Source organism: Panthera leo, chromosome D3 (genome assembly GCF_018350215.1).
Source record: "Panthera leo isolate Ple1 chromosome D3, P.leo_Ple1_pat1.1, whole genome shotgun sequence".
Lineage (NCBI taxonomy): Eukaryota > Metazoa > Chordata > Mammalia > Carnivora > Felidae > Panthera > Panthera leo.
In genome coordinates this window covers 69,557,716-69,578,039 of record NC_056690.1, presented here as the reverse complement: position 1 = coordinate 69,578,039, position 20,324 = coordinate 69,557,716, and the positions used below count along the sequence as shown (strand labels likewise).

Sequence of the window (20,324 nt, the reverse complement as noted above, 5' to 3'; positions counted from 1 at the left end):
TCCCAAACAGTAGACTGCACAGAGTGAGGAATAGGGGAGGGGGTGTCCTGAAAAAGACCGAAGACCAGGGGTGCGTGTGTGGCCCCGAGTTCCCATCCTCAGAGAGGACAGGCTGGCCCGCTTGCCAGTCTGTTCCCCTCAGCGTCTGCGTCCTTCCCCTGTTGGTTCGTGCACTTGCTGCTGCCGTGTGCTTGGCTGCTCCTCTGTTGCGCGTCCGTCTGTGGCCCCTCACGTGGGGCGCTGACCCGAGCCCCGTGGTCACCTGCCCTCCTCTCCCCGGTGCAGGTTGCTGGAGGCCCAGCTGCAGGCCCAGAGCCGCGAGCATGAGGAGGAGGTGGAGGGGCTCCGGGCCCAGGTGGAAGCCCTGAAGGAGGAACTGGACAAGCAGCAGCAGACCTTCTGCCAGACGCTGCTGCTCTCCCCAGAGGCCCAGGTGGAATTTGGCGTCCAGCAGGAGATATCCCGGCTCACCAATGAGAACCTGGTGAGTGAAGACGCCCAGCGGATCCTGCTCTGGGAAGAGATGGGGCCAGAGATGGCCTTTTGCCAGAAGGGCAAGGCTTGTGTCCTTGACCCTATTGCAGGCACAGAGAATCTAGAAACCATCAGTTAGCAAGGGCTTCTGACCTGGCCAGGGCGGGTGGCCACCTCACACTGCTTCCTTTGGATTTTAGGACCTTAAAGAACTGGTAGAAAAGCTGGAAAAGAATGAGCGGAAGCTCAAGAAGCAGCTGAAGATTTACATGAAGAAAGTCCAGGACCTAGAAGGTAGGTGGGCACGGGCGTGAGTGCGTGTGATAAAGCACGTGTGTGCTCAGTCACGAGCACAGGCAGGGAACTAACTGCTGCTTCCCTCTGCAGACTCATTCTGCTTTACCAGTTTCTTGGTGCCTCTGCCCAGAGCAGTCATGTGATAGAGTAATAGCTGCCCACGAGCTCCAACGTTCTCTGTTGGCCAGAATCTGGACTAAGATCCATAAATCAGCAGGTGTTGGGGTGCTTATTCTGAACTCTGCACCAAGGCCGTGTCCTTGCCCTCAAAGGACTTAAAGCTGGAAGCAAGACTTTTTGGCGGGGTGGGGGGGGGGGAATGCTACATGACACACAGACCCATACCCCACTCCGTGGATGGGTAGTCAGGAAGGAGAGGGGTCAGTCCTATGATTAAATTTCCAAACTGGAATCTGGCCCAGAGAGGTCAGGCAGGTTTAAATTGCTCTTCCAGAAACATCCAGAATGTTCTCTTGCTCTGACTCCTTACTATAAATCGATCACTCTCCATGCCTTCTTGTCACATGCCACCTAGCATGGAATCCTCTCTTGGTGCCCTCACTGTTTGGGTTTCCCCGCCCCCCCATCACCGCCTGAATCCCTCCCCTCATCCCTTCACCCTCATCTCAAGAGCCACGTCCCCAGGGCTCGAGTGCTGTCTCTCACTGTCCTAATACCACGTGCCTCTGGGCACAGATGTCAGTTGTTTAATCACCTGTTCGTGTCCACCTGCTGCTCCGGAGGAGGCTGTAGGAAGCCAGGACTTATCTGATCCAATCGGCCCCTCTCCATCTTTGGATTTCTCGGTTCTCCTTGACTTCTCTTTCTCCTGGTCATGTAGGCTTCAGGTTTCTCCCTTTTGTTCAGTCTTGAAGACCTATCATCAACTCTCCCTGAATGCTTCTGTGTCCGCCCCTCTTCCCCTAGTCCCCCAGTGACGGTGGCAGCCTCCAGTTCCCCACTTGTGCCCCTGCTCCTGTGTATCCGGCCAGCTCCTCTTTCCCCATGGAATGAACTGTGCCCTCTCTCCAGTCGCTCCAGCTCACCCCACCCCCACACAGAGCCTCCCCTCCAGCACACCCCTGCCTCTCGGTGCTCACTCTGCCTGCTTGTCTCCTGTGTCTCTGGGAGCCTTTTATGCCCTCGGGCCCAGTGGGTCAGCTCCTTCCCACCTGATTGTTCAGGTCTCCCCCTGCTCCCCCTCAGCCCTTCTCCTCCCTTGAGCTCCAGTAGTTGGTCTGTTGAGCTGCATCACCACAGTCTGCCCTCGGGTCTGGGCACCTGGCCGGGTTGTGCTGTAATGTGTGTTGCCACATAAACGTCCAGATGCATCTCCTTAGCTAGACTGGTAGATTCATGGTGGGATGCCCCATCATGTTTGCCCCCACACTTAGAACAGTGCCCCGTACGTAGGAGGCCCTCAGACACACCTGGGGAGACCCTGCAGGTGCCCACCACCCTGTCGCATAGTGTCAGGCCAACAGAAGTCCTGAGGGAGGTTTGACAAGCCTTTGTACCCCCAGCCATGCCAGCGAAACGTCTCTTGTATCCTTTGCAACCTTCCATTGTTGCAAAGACTGAATGTAGCAGTCCTGCTCCTCGATCTGCGTCTGGGGGCTACAGATGGTCTCTTACCTTCTTGTGCCACTGCCACCACCCTGTTCCCTGTCACAGGCGGTGCCCAGGCCTTGCACGCATGGGGCTGCACTGCAGCTGTCCTGACAGCTGCCCTGTGGCCACACTCAGGGAACTGGATAGGGTGGGCCTGGCCAGGGCCCATGATATCCTCCCAGACAGATGGCAGGCCCTGTTTCTCACAGCTAGGTGGGGGAACCCGTTCCCTGGCAGCTGTGCTGTGCAGCCTCCGCCTTCCACGCTTCCCCAGTTTTCTCTGGTCTGCCTACCTAGTGGGATGTTTCCCCACCCTTGTCCTGCACGGACCCTGGTGCCTGGTGCTGAGCAACTTGGGTCACACTTGGAGTGTGGCCTGGGCTGAGGGACAGACCATGAGAGAGGTGGGGGAGCTCAGAATGCTGGGTCCCCAGACCCAGGCTCAAACAGTCAAAACGCCACTGACCTAAGGCATCCCTGCCTCTTGAGCCTGCAGCCTGGAAGTGTCCCTTCACGCTCCCTGTCTCCTTCCTGCTCAGCTGCCCAGGCGCTAGCCCAGAGTGAGAGGAGACGCCATGAACTCAACAGGCAGGTCACTGTCCAGCGGAAGGAGAAGGACTTCCAGGGCATGCTGGAGTACCATAAGGAAGACGAGGCCCTTCTCATTCGGAACCTGGTGACAGGTCAGGACCCTCCGTGACATCTCACCCCACCCCCACTCCCCCCACTCCGCACTTTGCACCCCCCACCTCCCTCCCAGCCTCAGCCCTCCATCCCGCTCACCTCGCCCGCAGTCGGTTCCAGGCCTGGTTTGCCAGTCACATCGGCTCCCTCCCTTCTAGTCCTGCTCCATCCGGCTTCAATACAGCACCTGCCTGCAGCATGGCGGGAAGAGGCGTGGAGAAGAGAGTCCTGGATGAAAAAAAGGAGGACTCTCTGGTCGCCTGGTCCTCTGGACCCTGAGCCACAAGCTCCTTTCTCTGGAGCCTTGGGTTTTCTGTAAAATGGGGATGAGGCAACTGACCCCCACCTGCCCCCTGTTGTGAAACATAATGGGTGAAAGTCGGTGCTATAGCCACAAATCTTTCTCACACATGAGGGATTTGAAGAAGCAGCAGCTTCTGTAGGGTTGTTTGAAGTTAAAATAAGACATGTGTTATGTCAGAGAAACGTAAGTTTACGGAGGTCCCACCCTGTCGGTGCCAGGCCAGGGCTGCAGAAGAATGGGGTGACTCCAGCCTAGCACACAGTTCGTTTCAATATTTTTAGTAGTTGAGTAACCTTTTTTAAAAGTTAACTTCCCCTACCGTTGTCCTACAATTTGACAGGAGTCCTCTCAAATTTCCTTAAACAGGCTGCATCTTGTTCTAGTGCTGCTAGGGATGAGCCTCTGATCTATGGTGAATGGAACTCAACGTTCACGACGTTAGAGTAAAACCAGAATAACGGAGGCTGCGTGTGCCAGCCGGCAGGTGGCTCCTCCCCACCGCCCGGGCTCAGGCGGCCCCAGACAAGGCCGTTTCCCGCCAAGCTGCCTACACACAGCACCCGGTCACCTTCCCTCCGCCATTCCGTCCCTCTCGTCATCCAGACAAGTGCCAAGCCTTGATTTGGCCTCCTCTGGGGTGTCCCCAGCATTGGCTAGTTGTTGCTGTGGAGGACGGAGAAATGTAGAGCCATCGTCCCTGCCCCCAAGATGCTAACATTCGGCTAGGCAGACCAAGAAAGTCTATGGGAAACGGGACTCAAGTCACAATAGGACATTCCAAGACAGGACAAGTTGTTTGTACGCTGCATGTGGGTCAGGCCGTTAGGGGAGAGGCTGGTGAGACACCTGTCATATGGTGACCCTCCAGGAGGTGCAGGCATGGCCGTGGCCAGTCAGCAGCCTACTCAAGCTATTACCGGCTCTGAGAATGGGCAGCCACTGCCGGCTAAATAGTTTCCACACTGACAGCTGTGTGGACTAAAGGTCCCTGTGGCCTTCCCAGCTCCTGGCACATGGGCTCTGTCTTTGGGAACATGCAGTTGGCCAAGTTCTCCCGGGACTCCCTCTCACGAAAGGGCCGTTGTGCCTGTGACAGGCCGTGGGCTCAGCGGCCCCACCCTGAGCTCTTGCTGGTTGGGGAGCAGGCTCCTGTCGGCCACTGGCCCCGGGCCCCTTCTTGTGGCTAAGGGCCATGGCCTCTATGGAAACTCAGGCAGCAAGCTACCTGTGGGTTTTTCCCTTCACCTTTTAAGGGCGAGGCATTAGAAGCCTGTTTTAATGATATAGTCCAATTAGGCAGAAGTTTTTAACTAGTTTCTGAAACTGGTAGGGTCAGAAGGTGTTTGTGTATCCAGGGCAACTTCTCGCCTACTCCTCCCATGCCCCCACCAGAGGTTATTCTTAGATGAGCGTCAGGAAAATATTGAAGAGATTTGTACGTCAGACCGGGATTCTCCGAACCCAAGCATCTGCTGAAATCTGATTCTTGGCTGTTTGTTACCATCAGACCTGAAACCGCAGGCGCTGGCGGGCACTGTGCCCTGTCTTCCTGCCTACATTCTCTACATGTGCATCAGACATGCAGATTACGTCAACGACGACCTCAAGGTGCACTCCTTGCTGACCTCCACCATCAACGGCATTAAGAAAGTCCTGAAGGTGAGCGCCCCGTGGCGGAGGTGGTGGTTTGCAGTGGATTGAGGGAAACCCGCACCTCCCCATAGCTTCCGTCTGTCTGGGCTCTGCAGCAACAGGTTTTCTCCAGGCTCCAGCTCTGAAGGTAAACGATGTAAGCCCAGAAACAGCTTGCCGGTGGAACCAGGATGCCCAGGCAGTTTCTAGAAAAGGATGCCCAGGCTCAGAAATGGCAGGATGCCCAGAAATCCAGGGCACCCTGGTGCTTCCAAAAGACCAGAGATGCAAGGAGGGGATGTTCTGCCTTAGTGAGGGTGGGCTAACCCTGCCCTGGAGTGACATTCAGGAGCACAACCTGAATACAGGCCTTCTCCCAGACCTTTCCAAGGAGCTGGGTGCCTGCTGCCCAGGGTGATGGCACAGTGAAGGGTGCAGACATTCATCAGCTTGCAAAGTGAGGAGGCCTGGGCTGGGACAGGGCGGCCTCCAGGGCAGTTCAGCAACTCCACCTGAAGGCACAGGACTCCTCACCAATGTAGTGGTCGCCACTGCAGAGAGAGGCTGGCCTGCAGGCTGACCCCATGGAGGCTACGGTGAGTGGTGAGATTTTTAAGGGAGATCAGTCCTCGCTAGGAGGGATTTGTTCCTCCCCACAGGCCCAAGCCCCAGGTGGCACTGCTCTCTCTCTCACAGACCATCCTCCGTTCTCCTACACTCTCCCGCTTCAGGATGCAAGCCATCCTCGAAAGCATGGAGTCCGGGCCCATTCTGAGATCTGCCAAGCTGCTGTCGCCTGCCCCCTTTTCCCTTCTGGGAGCGCGCCGACACCAGCCTTTAACTCCTAGCTTCCTGCCCGCTTGGTCTCTGTCTCTGCACCACCTGCCCAGCCTTGGGCCCCACAGACCATCTTATCCACTCCTGCCTCTAAACAGACACACTGGGGACTCTCAAGATTGGGGTCTCCTGCCTCGGCCTCTAACGCAAGCGCCATGTGGGGGCTTGTGCAGTCTGGGTAAGCCATGGGCTGACTTCACAGGTCACTTCCTCAGGGAAACCTTTCCTAATGACCAGGCTCAGCCGCTAGCATGCCAAGCCCCCCCCACCCCCCGTCACTTTCTGTTGAACTCTCTCATTTTATTGTCATCATAGCTCCTACCTTCAGACGCTTAAACAGTGACAACTTTACCTGACAAAATGAGCTCTGTGCAGTCATCGGCCTCGGGACAGAAACTGTGTCATAGCTCTTTGGGTTGTCAAAAGGCCTTTTTCATCAAAGTTATGGTTCATAGCCCTTTTCCAGAGAGTTGAAGCCATGGAACATCTGCCCTCTAGATAATAGGGTACCAGAGTATTTCCCTGGCATGTTCCTTGCATCCCTTAGGTGAGATCACTGATAGTTGAGGACCTGCCAGGGCCAGATGCCCAGTGGTTCATGTACAGCTGAGGGCAGCTAGCCTCATGCCTCATCTGCCACCTGGCTTTGTGCTCTTCAGCCATAGAGCCAGCCTAGCTTTGTGAGCGTGCACAGGTGTGTGCCACGGACCAGGGAACCAGGAGAGAGGTCTGTGGGACATCTCCAGTAGCGAAGGAATGGGAAGCACAGCCTCTTGACTGTGGATCTCATCTTCGTGACTGGCAGTTGCCTGCCTGTGACACCTACTTGGGGCGTGCTGAATGGTTGTGGAAACCTGGAAAGAGAGACACCAGGTGAGCCTTTAACCGGATGGGAGCCACTACACATGACTAGGGATGTCTTTCTCTTTTCACAGAAGCACAATGATGACTTCGAGATGACATCATTCTGGTTATCCAATACCTGCCGCCTCCTTCATTGTTTGAAGCAGTATAGCGGGGATGAGGTGAGTGCTGAACCCAATCCCCTGAGGAGCACTTAGAAACCATGAAAGTGCCTCAGATCCTCATGTCAAATCCTCATTTCCTTGCATACAGCAATATGTGTTCTGCTTCAGAGCACCTCAGATCTGAGCTCAGAATGGGGGTTAAGGGTGTTGTGGAAGGTAGACCTGCTCTGTCCATATGTGGTTCTACCTGGAGGAGAGCATATAAAGTCTTGGGAGAACCATCTGGGACTTCGGGCTGGAAGCAGTATTAAGCCGGCAACAGGATATCTGTCTCTAGGCAGCCTCCAGAGAGCACCTGAATCAAATAAGTAGAGTTGGGGGAGAAATGAGTTTATATGACCCATCTGAATGCTGCTGGGACTCTCCGGGGAAATGCTTGTGACCTTAAATTTCTGGAGCAGCCCCAAAAGAGCCCTAGTTTCACTAAACACTGGAAGAAAGCCCACGTAGTTGTCTGATGTACGAGACTATCTCCCAAGCCAACCTATTAGTTTGTTCATTTTAAGGCAGACACAGAACAGAGGCACAACATAATCAATGTACACATTGGTGTTAAGGCCCAGTTTTATTCTCCTAGCCAAACTTGATTCCTTGGCCTGCGGCCCAACTGACTGCATTATTTTCATATTCTACTCTGAACCTTGAGGGCCCAGCTTCATCTAGAGCTCACTGTTCCCAACACTGGTGTCCGAAAGAACTGTACCCTACTCTGCATTCAGCCCAGTGACTTTGTAACATCATGTCTTCACTTTGGTTTCTCCAGTAAGAATCCCAACTCATCTCGGACACCACTCCCAAGACCCCTGGAGGTTGCCTTGACTTTCCTTTCTCCCCTTCCTCTTTTGCTTATATTGAGAATAACACAATGAGAAGCATAAGACTTGAAGCACAATATAACCAGGTCTGTGTAGCCTAAATAAAGAGGGAGAAAAATATATATCTTAGCTATTTCACCTGCTTTTTATTTTTTATTAAAAATTGCTTTGTGGGGCACCTGGGTGGCTCAGTCGGTTAAGCATCTGATTTTGGCTCAGGTCATGATCTCATGGTTTGAGTTCAAGCCCCACGTCGGGCTCTGTGCTGACAGCTCAGAGCCTGGAGCCTTCTTTGGATTCTGTGTCTCTCTCTCCCCCTCCCCTGCTCAGGCTCTCTAAAAAAGAAACATTAAAGACAATTGCTTTGTAATGTGACCTACTATGAGAGGCTTTGCTGAGGGTGGTCACTCTTTTGAAAATAATCTATTTGGGCTACAGTTGGTTTACCTTGGCCTGCATACAAAGGGACATTGGTCACATGAATCCTTTCAATATTAGCAAATCTTTCAATTTAATATTATTTCATCTTGTTAGCATAGAAAGCCAAGAGGACTGGTGCTGTAGCTGTGAAATCATTTTGGTTTATTAATTCTGACACCCAACAATAGAATCCATGTAAAACTTCTCATTATCAAAACCATCTGACCCAGGGTCGCACTCATTTAGTGGGCACGTATTCCACATTTTAAAGTAACCTGGCATATTAGGAAGGAAATTGGACAGAGAATCCAACAGCAAGTGTCCCTCTTTGCCTAAACCTGCTACCAACCTTATATACCCAATGGAGTACTACGTGGCAATGAGAAAGAATGAAATATGGCCCTTTGTAGCAACATGGATGGAACTGGAGAGAGTGATGCTAAGTGAAATAAGCCATACAGAGAAAGACAGATACCATATGTTTTCACTCTTAGGTGGATCCTGAGAAACTTAAACCCATGGGGGAGGGGAAGGAAAAAAAAAAAAAGGTTAGAGTGGGAGAGAGCCAAAGCATAAGAGACTCTTAAAAACTGAGAACAAACTGAGGGTTGATGGGGGGTGGGAAGGAGGGGAAAGTGGGTGATGGGTATTGAGGAGGGCACCTGTTGGGATGAGCACTGGGGGTTGTATGGAAACCAATTTGACAATAAATTTCATATATTGAAAAAAATAAAAAATAAAAATAAAAAATAAACCTGCTACCAACCTGGGTTTGCTGCCGTAGGGAAATTACCACCCCAGTGGGTGGACGAAATGATTTAGGCTTTTTAAATTAAGCAACTCCGACTTATCTATCATGCTGAGTTTTTGCTCTGCCTTCAAATTCAAGGGTCATGACTGAGGCCTCAAGAAGCTTGACAGGTTCTTGTGGAATCTCCTATTAGTAGAGCCTGATAAGGCCCCACAAATAAGGTATTATGAAAGTCACCTGAGGCCCAGAAGTCCTGCTGAGCCCAGCAGACCACTGAGCCCCTCTGTAAAGTACCCCCTCTGTCTCTCTGCAGGGCTTCATGACTCAGAATACTGCCAAGCAGAATGAGCACTGTCTTAAAAACTTTGACCTCACTGAATACCGCCAGGTGCTGAGTGACCTTTCCATTCAAATCTACCAGCAACTCATAAAAATTGCCGAGGGTGTGTTGCAGCCTATGATAGGTAAGGTGGCAGCAGGCGATCTCCAGCACTCATCGTGGGGTCCGAAATGATGGGGAACGTGCCTGCTTTGAGGGAAGCAGATATCTTAGGCATGGCCTCCAGGAAACGAGGACCTTCCTGACGAAGGCAGCGAGGTGGTGTGTGTTTGCTGTGTGCTCGGAGCTATGAAATCTTCCATAGGTGATAAATATAAATTCAAAAGGTATAAATAAATGCGTATATGGTGAAAAAATATATGCCTCGTGCCCACATGTATACTTTATTTGTGGGACAAAAAGCAAGCACATGCGAGAGAACACGGTAGTAAGCATTGGTGCAAAAAAATGTTGAACACTCTGTCCAAAACAGTGTGCTGGACGCTTCACATGAAATCAGATTGAAAAAATAAGAGCCATACTTTTATAAGTTACGAGAAAAATGACATGTGCACGCATCACTGTGTTCCATAAAGGCCAGGGAGGAAATTGTCCCTTGGACCTATGCTGTAAAGCTTTCCCCCAGGTCCTTAAAACACAAATAGGTTGTAGGTGAATTCCAAGTAGGACAGAGTCCTTCATGCCATCCAGAAATTCGTCTTCTAGGATGTGTTTCATTCCATATCCTTATCCCTTTTAGAGGGATATCTTTTAGAGGTAACAGGCTTAGGGAGAACTGGGAATACTTCACGACTCAAAATAACAGGATGGTTAATAGCACCAGTTCTGGAGTTGGCCGTACCTGGGTTCAAATCCTGGCCCTGCCAACTCCTAGCATTGTGACCTTGGGCAAGTAATTTAACTTCCTTAGGCTTCGATTTCCTGATCAGGAAATGGGTTGTTGGAAGATAGAAATGACTGAGCATAAAGCGCTGGCATATAGTTCAACGTTGTGCAGTATGACAGACCAGCTAACCTAAGATTTATATGGTCAGTGGCTCATATCAAAGAGTTGTTTGAACATCAGGACGATCTCAGGGCCTAGGGCCAAGTCAGTGGGTGGACCAGGACTACACCCAAGTTGCCCAATTCTCATTTGGACCCCTCACAGAAGCCAGTACAGAACTGAGTAGCTACATGCCCATTATCTTTGTCCCATCACCAACAAGCTAAAGTGAAAATTTGGTCCACGGATTTGATCCAAGATTTCTCTGTGGAAATTTTATTCCACATAGAGACCAACACATTAGAAATTCAGTTGCTAAATGCTTTCAGTTTCCGAGCACATCGATATCGTGTGCCGGTAGACGGTGGCATTGCCGAAGCCCAAAGTACTGTATGATCTGAGTGGTCTGCAAATGGGTCGTCTCTGGGAAACCTGCAAGCTTCTCTCATCCTGCTTTTCTTTCAGTTTCTGCCATGTTGGAAAATGAGAGCATTCAGGGTCTATCCGGTGTGAAGCCAACAGGCTACCGCAAGCGCTCCTCCAGCATGGTGGACGGGGACAACTCCTACTGCCTGGAAGCCGTCATCCGCCAGATGAATTCCTTTCACACAGTCATGTGTGACCAGGGCCTGGACCCGGAGATCATCCTGCAGGTGTTCAAGCAGCTCTTCTACATGATCAACGCTGTGACTCTCAACAACCTGCTCCTGCGGAAGGACGTCTGCTCTTGGAGCACAGGCATGCAGCTCAGGTAGGAGAACGGCGCCTCGCCCTCGCCACACTGTTGGAGGGGCCCGCACGCACCGGCTGGAGTCGAGCACAAGGCCTTTGTCTCTGAAAGTGGAATCCAAATCTAACTGGTGACGGTCAGTATGACTCAATTCCATCACCTGTCATCTGTTGGTGGAATTCAACAACGCGGAGTTGGTGACCTGGTAAACAAATGAGTTAAATGCTTGAAAGGCATTTATATACTCTAAAGATTATAAAGGCAACGTGGATACGTCAGAGGGAAAAATCAATGAGTTGAGACACAAAGGCTCACACAGAAGCATAAATATGTTTGTGAATGTTAGGTACCATTTATTTTAATTCAATCTATATGATGTTTCATTTTACCCATTAACTTATACAGACGTTTCAGGGACCTCATTTTTGCTTGATTTTTAAGCACCCGTTCATTCATTTATTCATTCAGCAAAATGTTACTGAGCGCCAGGTGCTTTTCAGGCTTTTGCCTATGTGAGCTAATGAAGGTGAAGAGAATGATCACACTATTGGCAACTAGGCCACGCAATGAACACAACAGGTGTGCTCGCCCCAGTGAGTTAGGAAGACTGGCTTAACACAGCTCACTTTGCCTTGTATCTAAGGTACAATATAAGTCAACTTGAAGAGTGGCTTCGGGGAAGAAACCTTCACCAGAGCGGAGCAGTCCAGACCATGGAACCTCTGATCCAAGCAGCCCAGCTCCTACAGTTAAAGAAGAAAACCCCTGAGGACGCAGAGGCCATCTGCTCGCTGTGCACCTCCCTCAGCACCCAGCAGGTATGACCGTGGCTACCCCGCCAGCTCTGGTGCTCGACCTTCCCTTCCAAGTCCGTTCTGGACAGTGGGTTATTTGTGCAGTGGATAGGATTTCCTGGATGAAGTAAAGACCACCTTGGTCTTTGAAACAAGATGCCACCGTTCCCCCAGTAACTTTCTAGTCCCTCGTGGTCACTTAGAAAGATAAGATAGTGTAAGCCCACAAAACAGTAAGCTTGGGTGAAAACATTTTTTGGTTGTTATTTTTTGGCTTTTTGTTTGTTTTTTGTGTGTGTGAAAGTGCTCCCACACACACACACAAGCCAGGGAGGGGGAGGGGGAGAGGGAGAAAGAATCTTAAGCAGGCTCCACACTGGGTGGAGGGTCTCCCAGGGGACTCAATCTCACAAGCATGAAACCATGACCTGAGCCAAAATCCAGAGTTAGATGCTTAACCGACTGAGCTATCCAGGAGTCCCTATTTTTTTTTTAATTTGGTTCATTTTTTAAGGTAAAAACATTTTTAAAACACTATTCTGGAATGTTTCTCACTAGAAATTTTAACTTTTGTTCAGAAATGGGCAGCATCAGGCATTAAATCATTTTCTTTACAACTCTACTTTCATTATGGTCATGTTTCCACTTAGAATCCATTAGCATGATTTTAAGTAGTCATTAGGAACCTAGAGACATTTGAATGTGCCTTTCCTCCCTGCCCTACCCCGGCCAAGTCGTATTTGTATCAGGACTCCTTTGCAGAGCTATTGCCAGTCTATCAAAAGATAAATCCGGACCACATACATGGTGTCTCGTCCTCCATCATGGTGTGCCCATTTGGAAATTTGTCCACACATGGTGGCCTCACAAAACGAGATCAGCACAAGGAAATCAGACTTTCTGAGCTAAATCATGCACCTTCTTCTCCCTATCCAACACCTAAAGAACAAAATCCAAACTGTGTTCTAAAGTAAGTACACCTTTCTTCATCTCCCCCATTAACTGCTAAAAAGATGAAATGCCAGACTCTTAAGAAAAATGCTTCTGGCATAAATGTACTGAGAGTTTTCAAACTTTATCCCCCTTTTAAAAATATTTTGCTTTCAGAAGTTTACTTCTAGAATTCAACTGGCATTGCTTTGCATTTGGGCAGGCTACTTCCACTAGACAATTGGTAGGCAGACAGGAGATTATCCCCTGTTAAATAGGAAAAAAATCTGTTCCTTTGTAAGTGATTTTGGGGGTAGTGAGAGGTAGATACCCTATATATATATATATATATATACACACATATATACATATATATACACACACACGTGTGTGTGTGTATATATATGTATATATGTGTATATATGTATATACATATATATGTATATATGTGTGTATATATATATATATGTGTGTGTGTGTGTATATATACACACACACCCCTTATATAAGGTAAGATGTCCAGTATTCTTTAAAAGAAATGTTTAAATGACTACTAGATAAGAGGCTGAGGATTTCAGGGGCACCTGGGTGGCTCACTCAGTTAAGTATCCGACTTTGACTCAAGTCATGATCGCACAGTTCATGAGCTTGAGCCCAGCATCAGACTCTCTGCTGTTGAGTGTAGAGCTTGCTTCAGATCTTCTGTCTCCCCTTCTCTCTGCCCCTGCCCCATGTGTGTGCATTCTCTTTCTCTCTTTAACAATGAAAACATTTTTTAAAAATCTGGGGTTCACCTGGAAAGTGAGCTTCAGCGGATTTAAAAAAAAAAAAAAACTGAGGATTTCTTTTTTTTTTTTTTTTTTTTTAATTTTTTTTTAATGTTTATTTATTTTTGAGACAGAGACAGAGCATGAACAGGGGAGGAGCAGAGAGAGAGGGAGACCCAGAATCTGAAACAGGCTCCAGGCTCTGAGCTGTCAGCACAGAGTCCGACACGGGGCTCGAACTCACGGGCCGTGAGATCATGACCAGAGCCGAAGTCGGATGCTTAACCGACCAAGCCACCCAGGCACCCCAAAACAACTGAGGATTTCAGGCAACCTTTTCCTAGAATCCTTATCTTACAAGCAGGAACTAGAGGGGCGGGTGGGGATATAGGAGGCAGGAATCCAGTAAGAGGGTTCAGATCTACCAAACAAAACCTATGGACTGTAGCTTATTAAGTGTAAGACTCCCAGGTGTCGCTCCAGCTCCGAGTTGTGGGTCCTGTCTAAAGGGGATTGTGCTCTTGTGCCGATGTCCGATATTCTCTGAAATTAAAAATTTATCTTCTGTTCCTCTAGCTCTGTGCTAAGCTTTTGTTTTAATTCCAACAGATTGTCAAAATTTTAAACCTTTATACTCCCCTGAATGAATTTGAAGAACGGGTAACCGTGGCCTTTATACGAACAATCCAGGTGAGTTTTAAAAATCTTCATCAATTTTATAAAATCTTGGTCTAAACCTACTAAAGGAAATCAAAGTTTAGGTTTTAGCCTTGCTTCTCTTTATTAATAAATTTTTGGTTATATTCTATGCCAAAGAACCTTACATTCTTAGGCTTTCCCTTTAGGTAAACACTAACCATATCACCTATAAATAACTTTATATATATATATATGATATACACACACACACAAGACTGAACTTTTGTCATCTCTGCTCAGATTTTAGACCTAGTCTAAGTATTGTTTGCCACTATCGCTTCACTGAACTATAGCACCAAATAGAATTAACAAAGTAAGCAGAAGATCTGCCCCACCCATGAACCGAACTAAGAAATATTTTTTAAGAAAACAATTTGAGCTCTCTAGTCTTGTCTCTAAGACTTATAATATTTGCCCTTGGGAATACGCTTGAGAGAAAATATATTAGGGAAATGATTATTTAAATCTGTCTTGAGATTATGGGATTTTTTTTTTTTTTTTTTTTTTTTTATTTAACAATGAGCTTCCTAAAGCTGAGCCATAGAGGATTTGAGCTGAATGCCTAATTTTTATGTGTGACTGTGGCTGATAGCATCTGCATAATGAATCACATCCAGATGACTCAAAAACAGTGATAGTTTCTCCTGTTGTTATAAATGGGGAACATCTTGAGGAGATACAATACTTTCTCACGCCTCTAAACCTCTTTAGCTAGTGAAGTGACACCAACATATGAAACACAGATAAAAAGAAATGGAGGCAAATGATCAGAGGAGTCAGGAAAGGGGGATTAAAATCGGGGTTTATCAAAGACACTGAAGAACCTTGAGAAGACATGGGGTATAAGAAGCTATTCCCCTTGACGTATACTTGGGGTTCTATTCAGAGCACCTTACAGCATTTCATTGTAGAGATCCAGGGATAGAGAAAGTCAGCAATGGCAAATAAACAAACTCCAGCATTGTGTATAAGTAGAGAACAGACGCCTGCAGGTCAAGGGCGGGAAGCCAAGTCAGATAGAAGGTTGTTCTTCCAAGGGCAGGAGAGAAAATGTAGTGACAGGCAGACCACAGGGAAAAGCAGACAGAGGTTTGACCTACACGGCTATTTCAAGAGGCAGGGACACTGATGTGGAAAGATCCAGTTAGGACACAGCTGTAGTTAGCTACTGAAATTAGAGGAAGAGTTTGATGACAGAAGAGAAGCTACTGGGCTGTCTGACTCAGCGCTGATTTTTATGGGGCAATGATAATTTACACGAACCAAAGTATGAGTTTAGGAAGTCTTATTTGGCTTTAAATATCTAAGACACACACATCAGAGGGAGAGCTGGAACTGCTTGTTGACAGAGGCACTGTTTAGGAGAGTAGCCAGGCCAAAGGTCAAAGAATACTGCCATGTCAGACTTTGGCTTTGAACTGAGGGCACAGACAAAAGGCAGCAGAGGTCGAGCAGATGGCCTCTGAAGATCCAAGTCAGGTTCTGAGTCTTCTTCAGCTACCAATTTCAGTAGCTGGCAATACTATCAAAAATTTTCGGTTTTGGGGGTGTCTGGGTGGCTCAGGTAACCGTCGAACTTCGGTTCAGGTCATGATCTCACAGTTCATGGGTTCAAGCCCCGTGTCGGGCTCTGCTCTGACAACTCGGAGCCTGGAGCCAGCTTCGGATTTTGTCTCCCCCTCTCTCTCTCTGCCCTTCCCTCCCTCCCCCCACCTCTCAAAAATGAATAAACATTAAAAAAATTAAATCGACAGCTGGAAATTGAAAGCATTTTCCATTCATTGTCCATGTAGGTACACCTTTATGTGCTCCACAGCCACCATAGAATCCCCTCTCAATCCTATGCCCACACTGATTTTGTTCTAGAAACCTGTTTCCCAACACTTTTCAAACACTACTGCGTTATTACTGACCTCAGCCCTGCTTGAAGGCTTTAGAAAACCGGAGGTGCTAGGAACATTAGTCAGATGTGATGTGCTAATGAATGCGGGGGGAGTTTAGCACATCAGCAACCTCAGCCTTCTCCAAAACGGGGAAATAATGAAACCTGTAGAAAGTTACAACATGTCAAAGTGTTGTCACTACCTGAGGCAATGGGTGTGGCTTCCTAACAAGGGTGGGGGGGGGAAGCTTTCACAGTTGAAGCTCATAGGAGACGACCTGTGTTTTTACAGATTCAGGCTGTGTTGATTTTCCTCTTGGAAGCACTCAGTGAACCAGTCTCAGCAGCGTTTATAAAAGTACAGTTGCACCTGGGTTCACGGTTCAAAGGTTGATGGGATGTGCACAGGCAGAAGGTACAAAGGAACATGTAAAGATCAGAGCAAACACGGGACTCACCTAGTGCCAGACACCATCCTATGTACTAAACACGATGTGCGCTCTATCAGTAATCACATCTGACATGCAGCTACTGGTATTCTGTGTGCCTGCCTAGATTTTATGTTCCTCGTGACTGCCTGTGTGTGTGTGTGTGTGTGTGGTTTTCGTAGTATACCATTTTGATTCCCTGCTTTCATTTTCTGTATATATATTTTTTTAGTTATTAGTAGTCACCTTGTTGATCACAGTTAACATCTGAAACTCTCAACAACCTAATTTAAGTTTATTTATTTTTGAGACAGAGACAGAGCATGAACAGGGGAGGGGCAGAGAGAGAGGGAGACACAGAATCGGAAGCAGGCTCCAGGCTCTGAGCTGTCAGCCCAGACCCTGACGCGGGGCTTGAACTCACAGACCGCGAGATCATTACCTGGGCTGAAGTCGGACACCCAACCGACTGAGCCACCCAGGTGCCCCACAACAACCTAATTTAAATAATACCAACTCAGTTCCAGGAGTACGCGAGTTCCACTGCTACCCATCTCTGTCCTTCTGTCATTATTTTGTTATTGTCACAGGCCACGTGTGTTCCACATATGTTCCCATTGACAGAAATTTATCATTGTTTTCTGTATCTGTATAAACTGTATAGGAAAAAGGAATTACAAACCAAAAGTCCGCTGCTGGCTTTTACATTTACCTATGTTCTTTATTTCTCCTGTGGCTTTGAGTTACTGTCCAGTGACCTTTTATTTCAGCCTGTAGGACTTTCTTTTGTTTCTTCTGCTTTTGTTTATCTGGAAAGGACTCCATTTCCCCTTCATTGTTGAGGGATGGTTTTGGATGTAGAGTTTTTGGTTAACAGTTTCTTTCAGGACTCCCTTCTGACCTCCATGGTTTCTGATGAGAAATCCATTCATAATCTTCCTTGAGGACACCTTGTTGTATGCAGGAGTCCTTTCTCTCCTGCTGCTTTCAAGATTCCCTCCTTGTTGTTGGGCTTTGATAATTTGACTCTAATGTGTCTCAGTGTGAATCTTTTTGATCTCACTTGGGTCTTTTTTTTTTTTTTTTAAATCTTGGAGTTTGTTGAGTTTCTTGGAGGGGGGAGAGAGGGGTGTCTTTCATCAGATTTGGGACATTTTTGACCATTATTTCTTCAGATATTTTCTTCCCCTTTCTCTTTTCTCTTTCTGGACTATTGTGACATATATGTTGTATGCTTTATGGTGTCCCACGGGTCCCTCAGGTTCTGTTCGCTTTTATTCATCTTTTTTCTATGTGTTCCTCCATCTGGATAGTTTCAGTTGCCTTATCTGCAAGTTCACTGATCATTTCTTCTGCCTGCCCAAGTCTGCTGTTGAACCCCTTTAGTAAACTGAAAAGTTTCCTTTCAGTCATTATACTTTTCCTAAAATGTCTGGCTGCAAATAGAGGGGGAAAGGAAAGAGGCTTAAATCTTCCAATTGATGCCACTGGGGGAAGCCACCGTATCCCAAAAGAAGCCAAAATCAAGGCAGGCATCTGTGCCAGTCCATCAGGGAATGCCAGACCAACAAGTGCACAACCCCAAATTTTTGGAGGACAAGCTTCCACTGCCTGCCCTGCCACACTGGCCAGCTTCTCCAGGAGTGTGGGCTTCTCCCCCAACAGCTGCAAGGGGCTGGAGACTGGGGAATAGTGGCTGGTTCATACATACTGCTCTCTTAGTGAACATAAGCAGCCTCCCCCTTCATCAGGCATACTCCTGCTCGTTGTAAGTGTCCAGTCAGTTTCCAGAGTTCCAAGAGAGTTGATAGCAATTGCTTTCTCCAGCTCAATGGTTGCTTCAATGGAGGGACTGAGCCCCAGTGCTTCCCACTCTGCCATTTTATATGCTGTCACTCTCCCCATTCCAGTTTACAGATGAGAAAACTAAGGTGTAGACAGGTTCAGAAATTTGCCCAGGGTGGTACCAGATCAGAGCTCAGGCTGTCTGTTTCCAGAGCCCACAGTCTTAACCACTTCACTACAGTACCTGTCCACATGATTTGCACCTGAAATGTAGTTTTTCTATTCTAGCATTAGGGGAGAGCTTAAAGTCATCTCCAACAGGCCTACAACAGGGCTCCTCTCCTGCCAAATAACCCCAGGGACAGGGAGGCCACGTTTTCCCAAAGCCCAACCTAATTGTGTTAAATATTTCCATGATACATGCTAATTCACTTTTGTGAGTTCACCTAAACTGGCTATCTTTCGGTGTTTTAAGTATTTTACATGGTCTCACTCTTCCCCACAGGCACAACTACAAGAGCGGAATGACCCTCAGCAACTGCTGTTAGACTTCAAGCACATGTTTCCGGTGTTGTTTCCATTTAACCCATCCTCTCTGACCATGGACTCCATCCACATCCCAGCATATCTCAATCTGGAGTTCCTCAATGAGGTCTGACAAGGCACCTTCCCACCTTTGGCTCCATTTCCAATGAGAGCAAGAAGGAAATCTATACTGTAAAGTGAATTCAAGGATCTATTAAATCTTTAAAAGTGGATCACATCAGAGACTGAGAACCTGCACAGAGTGCTGAACTATACGAAATAAGACACATCTGTCATTATTTTTTGTACCTACTACTCAGAATAAACACTTGAAATATGGACAGTTTTTTTAAGTATATGATTTCAGTCTAAATGAGTTCATATTATAATAATCTACAGCCACCAAGCAGTCCCCATGGCCATATAAAAGGTGCCAATCTGTAAAATGGAAACTGCCTAGTTTTGATCTTTCCATATAACTGGAGAATGCCCAAAGTAAAAGAATATTAAAAATATGTAAATCACATAAATTGCCTTCAGAGGACTTTTAACAAATAACGGTACTAATAACCCTGATACTGTTGCATACTGGATAACATTTTTCCAGGTCAACAAACCACAGGTGCAGATGAGTTTGTGGGGAGATGTTCTGAGAACAAAAATACAGGGGCCTTGTGAGAAGTTTGTCAAAAATATTTTGAATGCCTGGTGATGCAGAGACGGTGGTGTAACTGACCTCCCAATGAAACATTCCGAGTACTGGGAAAGCAAAATTATAAGACTCAGTCCCTAATGTGCTTAAACCCTTTTTGCATAGTCTTGGGTTTATGAAGGAATAATGCTAAAAATGCTGTGGTCCCAAGGGGGCACCTGGGTGGCTCATTTGGTTGAGCATCCAACTTCTGCTCAGGTTATGATCTCGCAGTTTGTGAGTTCGAGCCCTGCATCAGGCCCTGTGCTGACAGCTCAGAGCCTGGAGCCTGCTTCGGATTCTGTGTCTCCCTCTCTGCCCCTCCCCTACTCACACACTTTCAAAAATGAATAAATGTTAAAAAAAAAATTGTTTTTCAAATGCTATGGTCCCAAACTTAAAATGTGAGCAAGATGGAAAGATATTCTTTGCTTCTAATGCTAGTCCAATGAAAATGTGCATAAGCTAAATATTAGAAAAGAAAACCAAGTTTTATTTACAGATTAAAAACCAGGGGCGCCTGGGTGGCGCAGTCGGTTAAGCGTCCGACTTCAGCCAGGTCACGATCTCACGGTCCGTGAGTTCGAGCCCCGCGTCAGGCTCTGGGCTGATGGCTCGGAGCCTGGAGCCTGTTTCCGATTCTGTGTCTCCCTCTCTCTCTGTCCCTCCCCCGTTCATGCTCTGTCTCTCTCTGTCCCAAAAATAAATAAACGTTGAAAAAAAAAAATTTAAAAAAAAAAACCAAACAAGTTCATATGAAAGCCTGCAATGCCCTTGATGCCATAAAACTTCCAATAAGAGCATCATATAATTCACTGTAATTCCAGATGATCAAAATAGTAAAGGAAAAAAACTTCATCTTGAAAACTGGATTATTTGAAAAAAGCTTTTTAAAAAAACCTTTTTAAAATCAGG

General features: G+C 47.4%; 1 protein-coding gene across 3 annotated transcripts in view; it reads left to right on the top strand.

Annotated features, from left to right (window-relative positions):
• The window catches only part of MYO5B (myosin VB), a 338,880-nt gene extending 319,247 nt beyond the window's left edge, over window positions 1-19,633 (top strand). For all 3 annotated transcript variants that reach the window (XM_042910156.1, XM_042910155.1, XM_042910154.1), the window contains 10 exons: window positions 286-484; window positions 675-768; window positions 2,922-3,065; window positions 4,878-5,029; window positions 6,775-6,864; window positions 9,167-9,317; window positions 10,644-10,929; window positions 11,552-11,726; window positions 14,009-14,089; window positions 18,699-19,633. In XM_042910156.1, the coding sequence (XP_042766090.1) occupies window positions 286-484; window positions 675-768; window positions 2,922-3,065; window positions 4,878-5,029; window positions 6,775-6,864; window positions 9,167-9,317; window positions 10,644-10,929; window positions 11,552-11,726; window positions 14,009-14,089; window positions 18,699-18,851 (1,525 nt within the window). In that variant the 3' untranslated portion in view covers window positions 18,852-19,633. The remainder of the gene's footprint in view (window positions 1-285; window positions 485-674; window positions 769-2,921; window positions 3,066-4,877; window positions 5,030-6,774; window positions 6,865-9,166; window positions 9,318-10,643; window positions 10,930-11,551; window positions 11,727-14,008; window positions 14,090-18,698) is intronic.
• The last annotated feature ends 691 nt before the right edge of the window (window positions 19,634-20,324 follow it).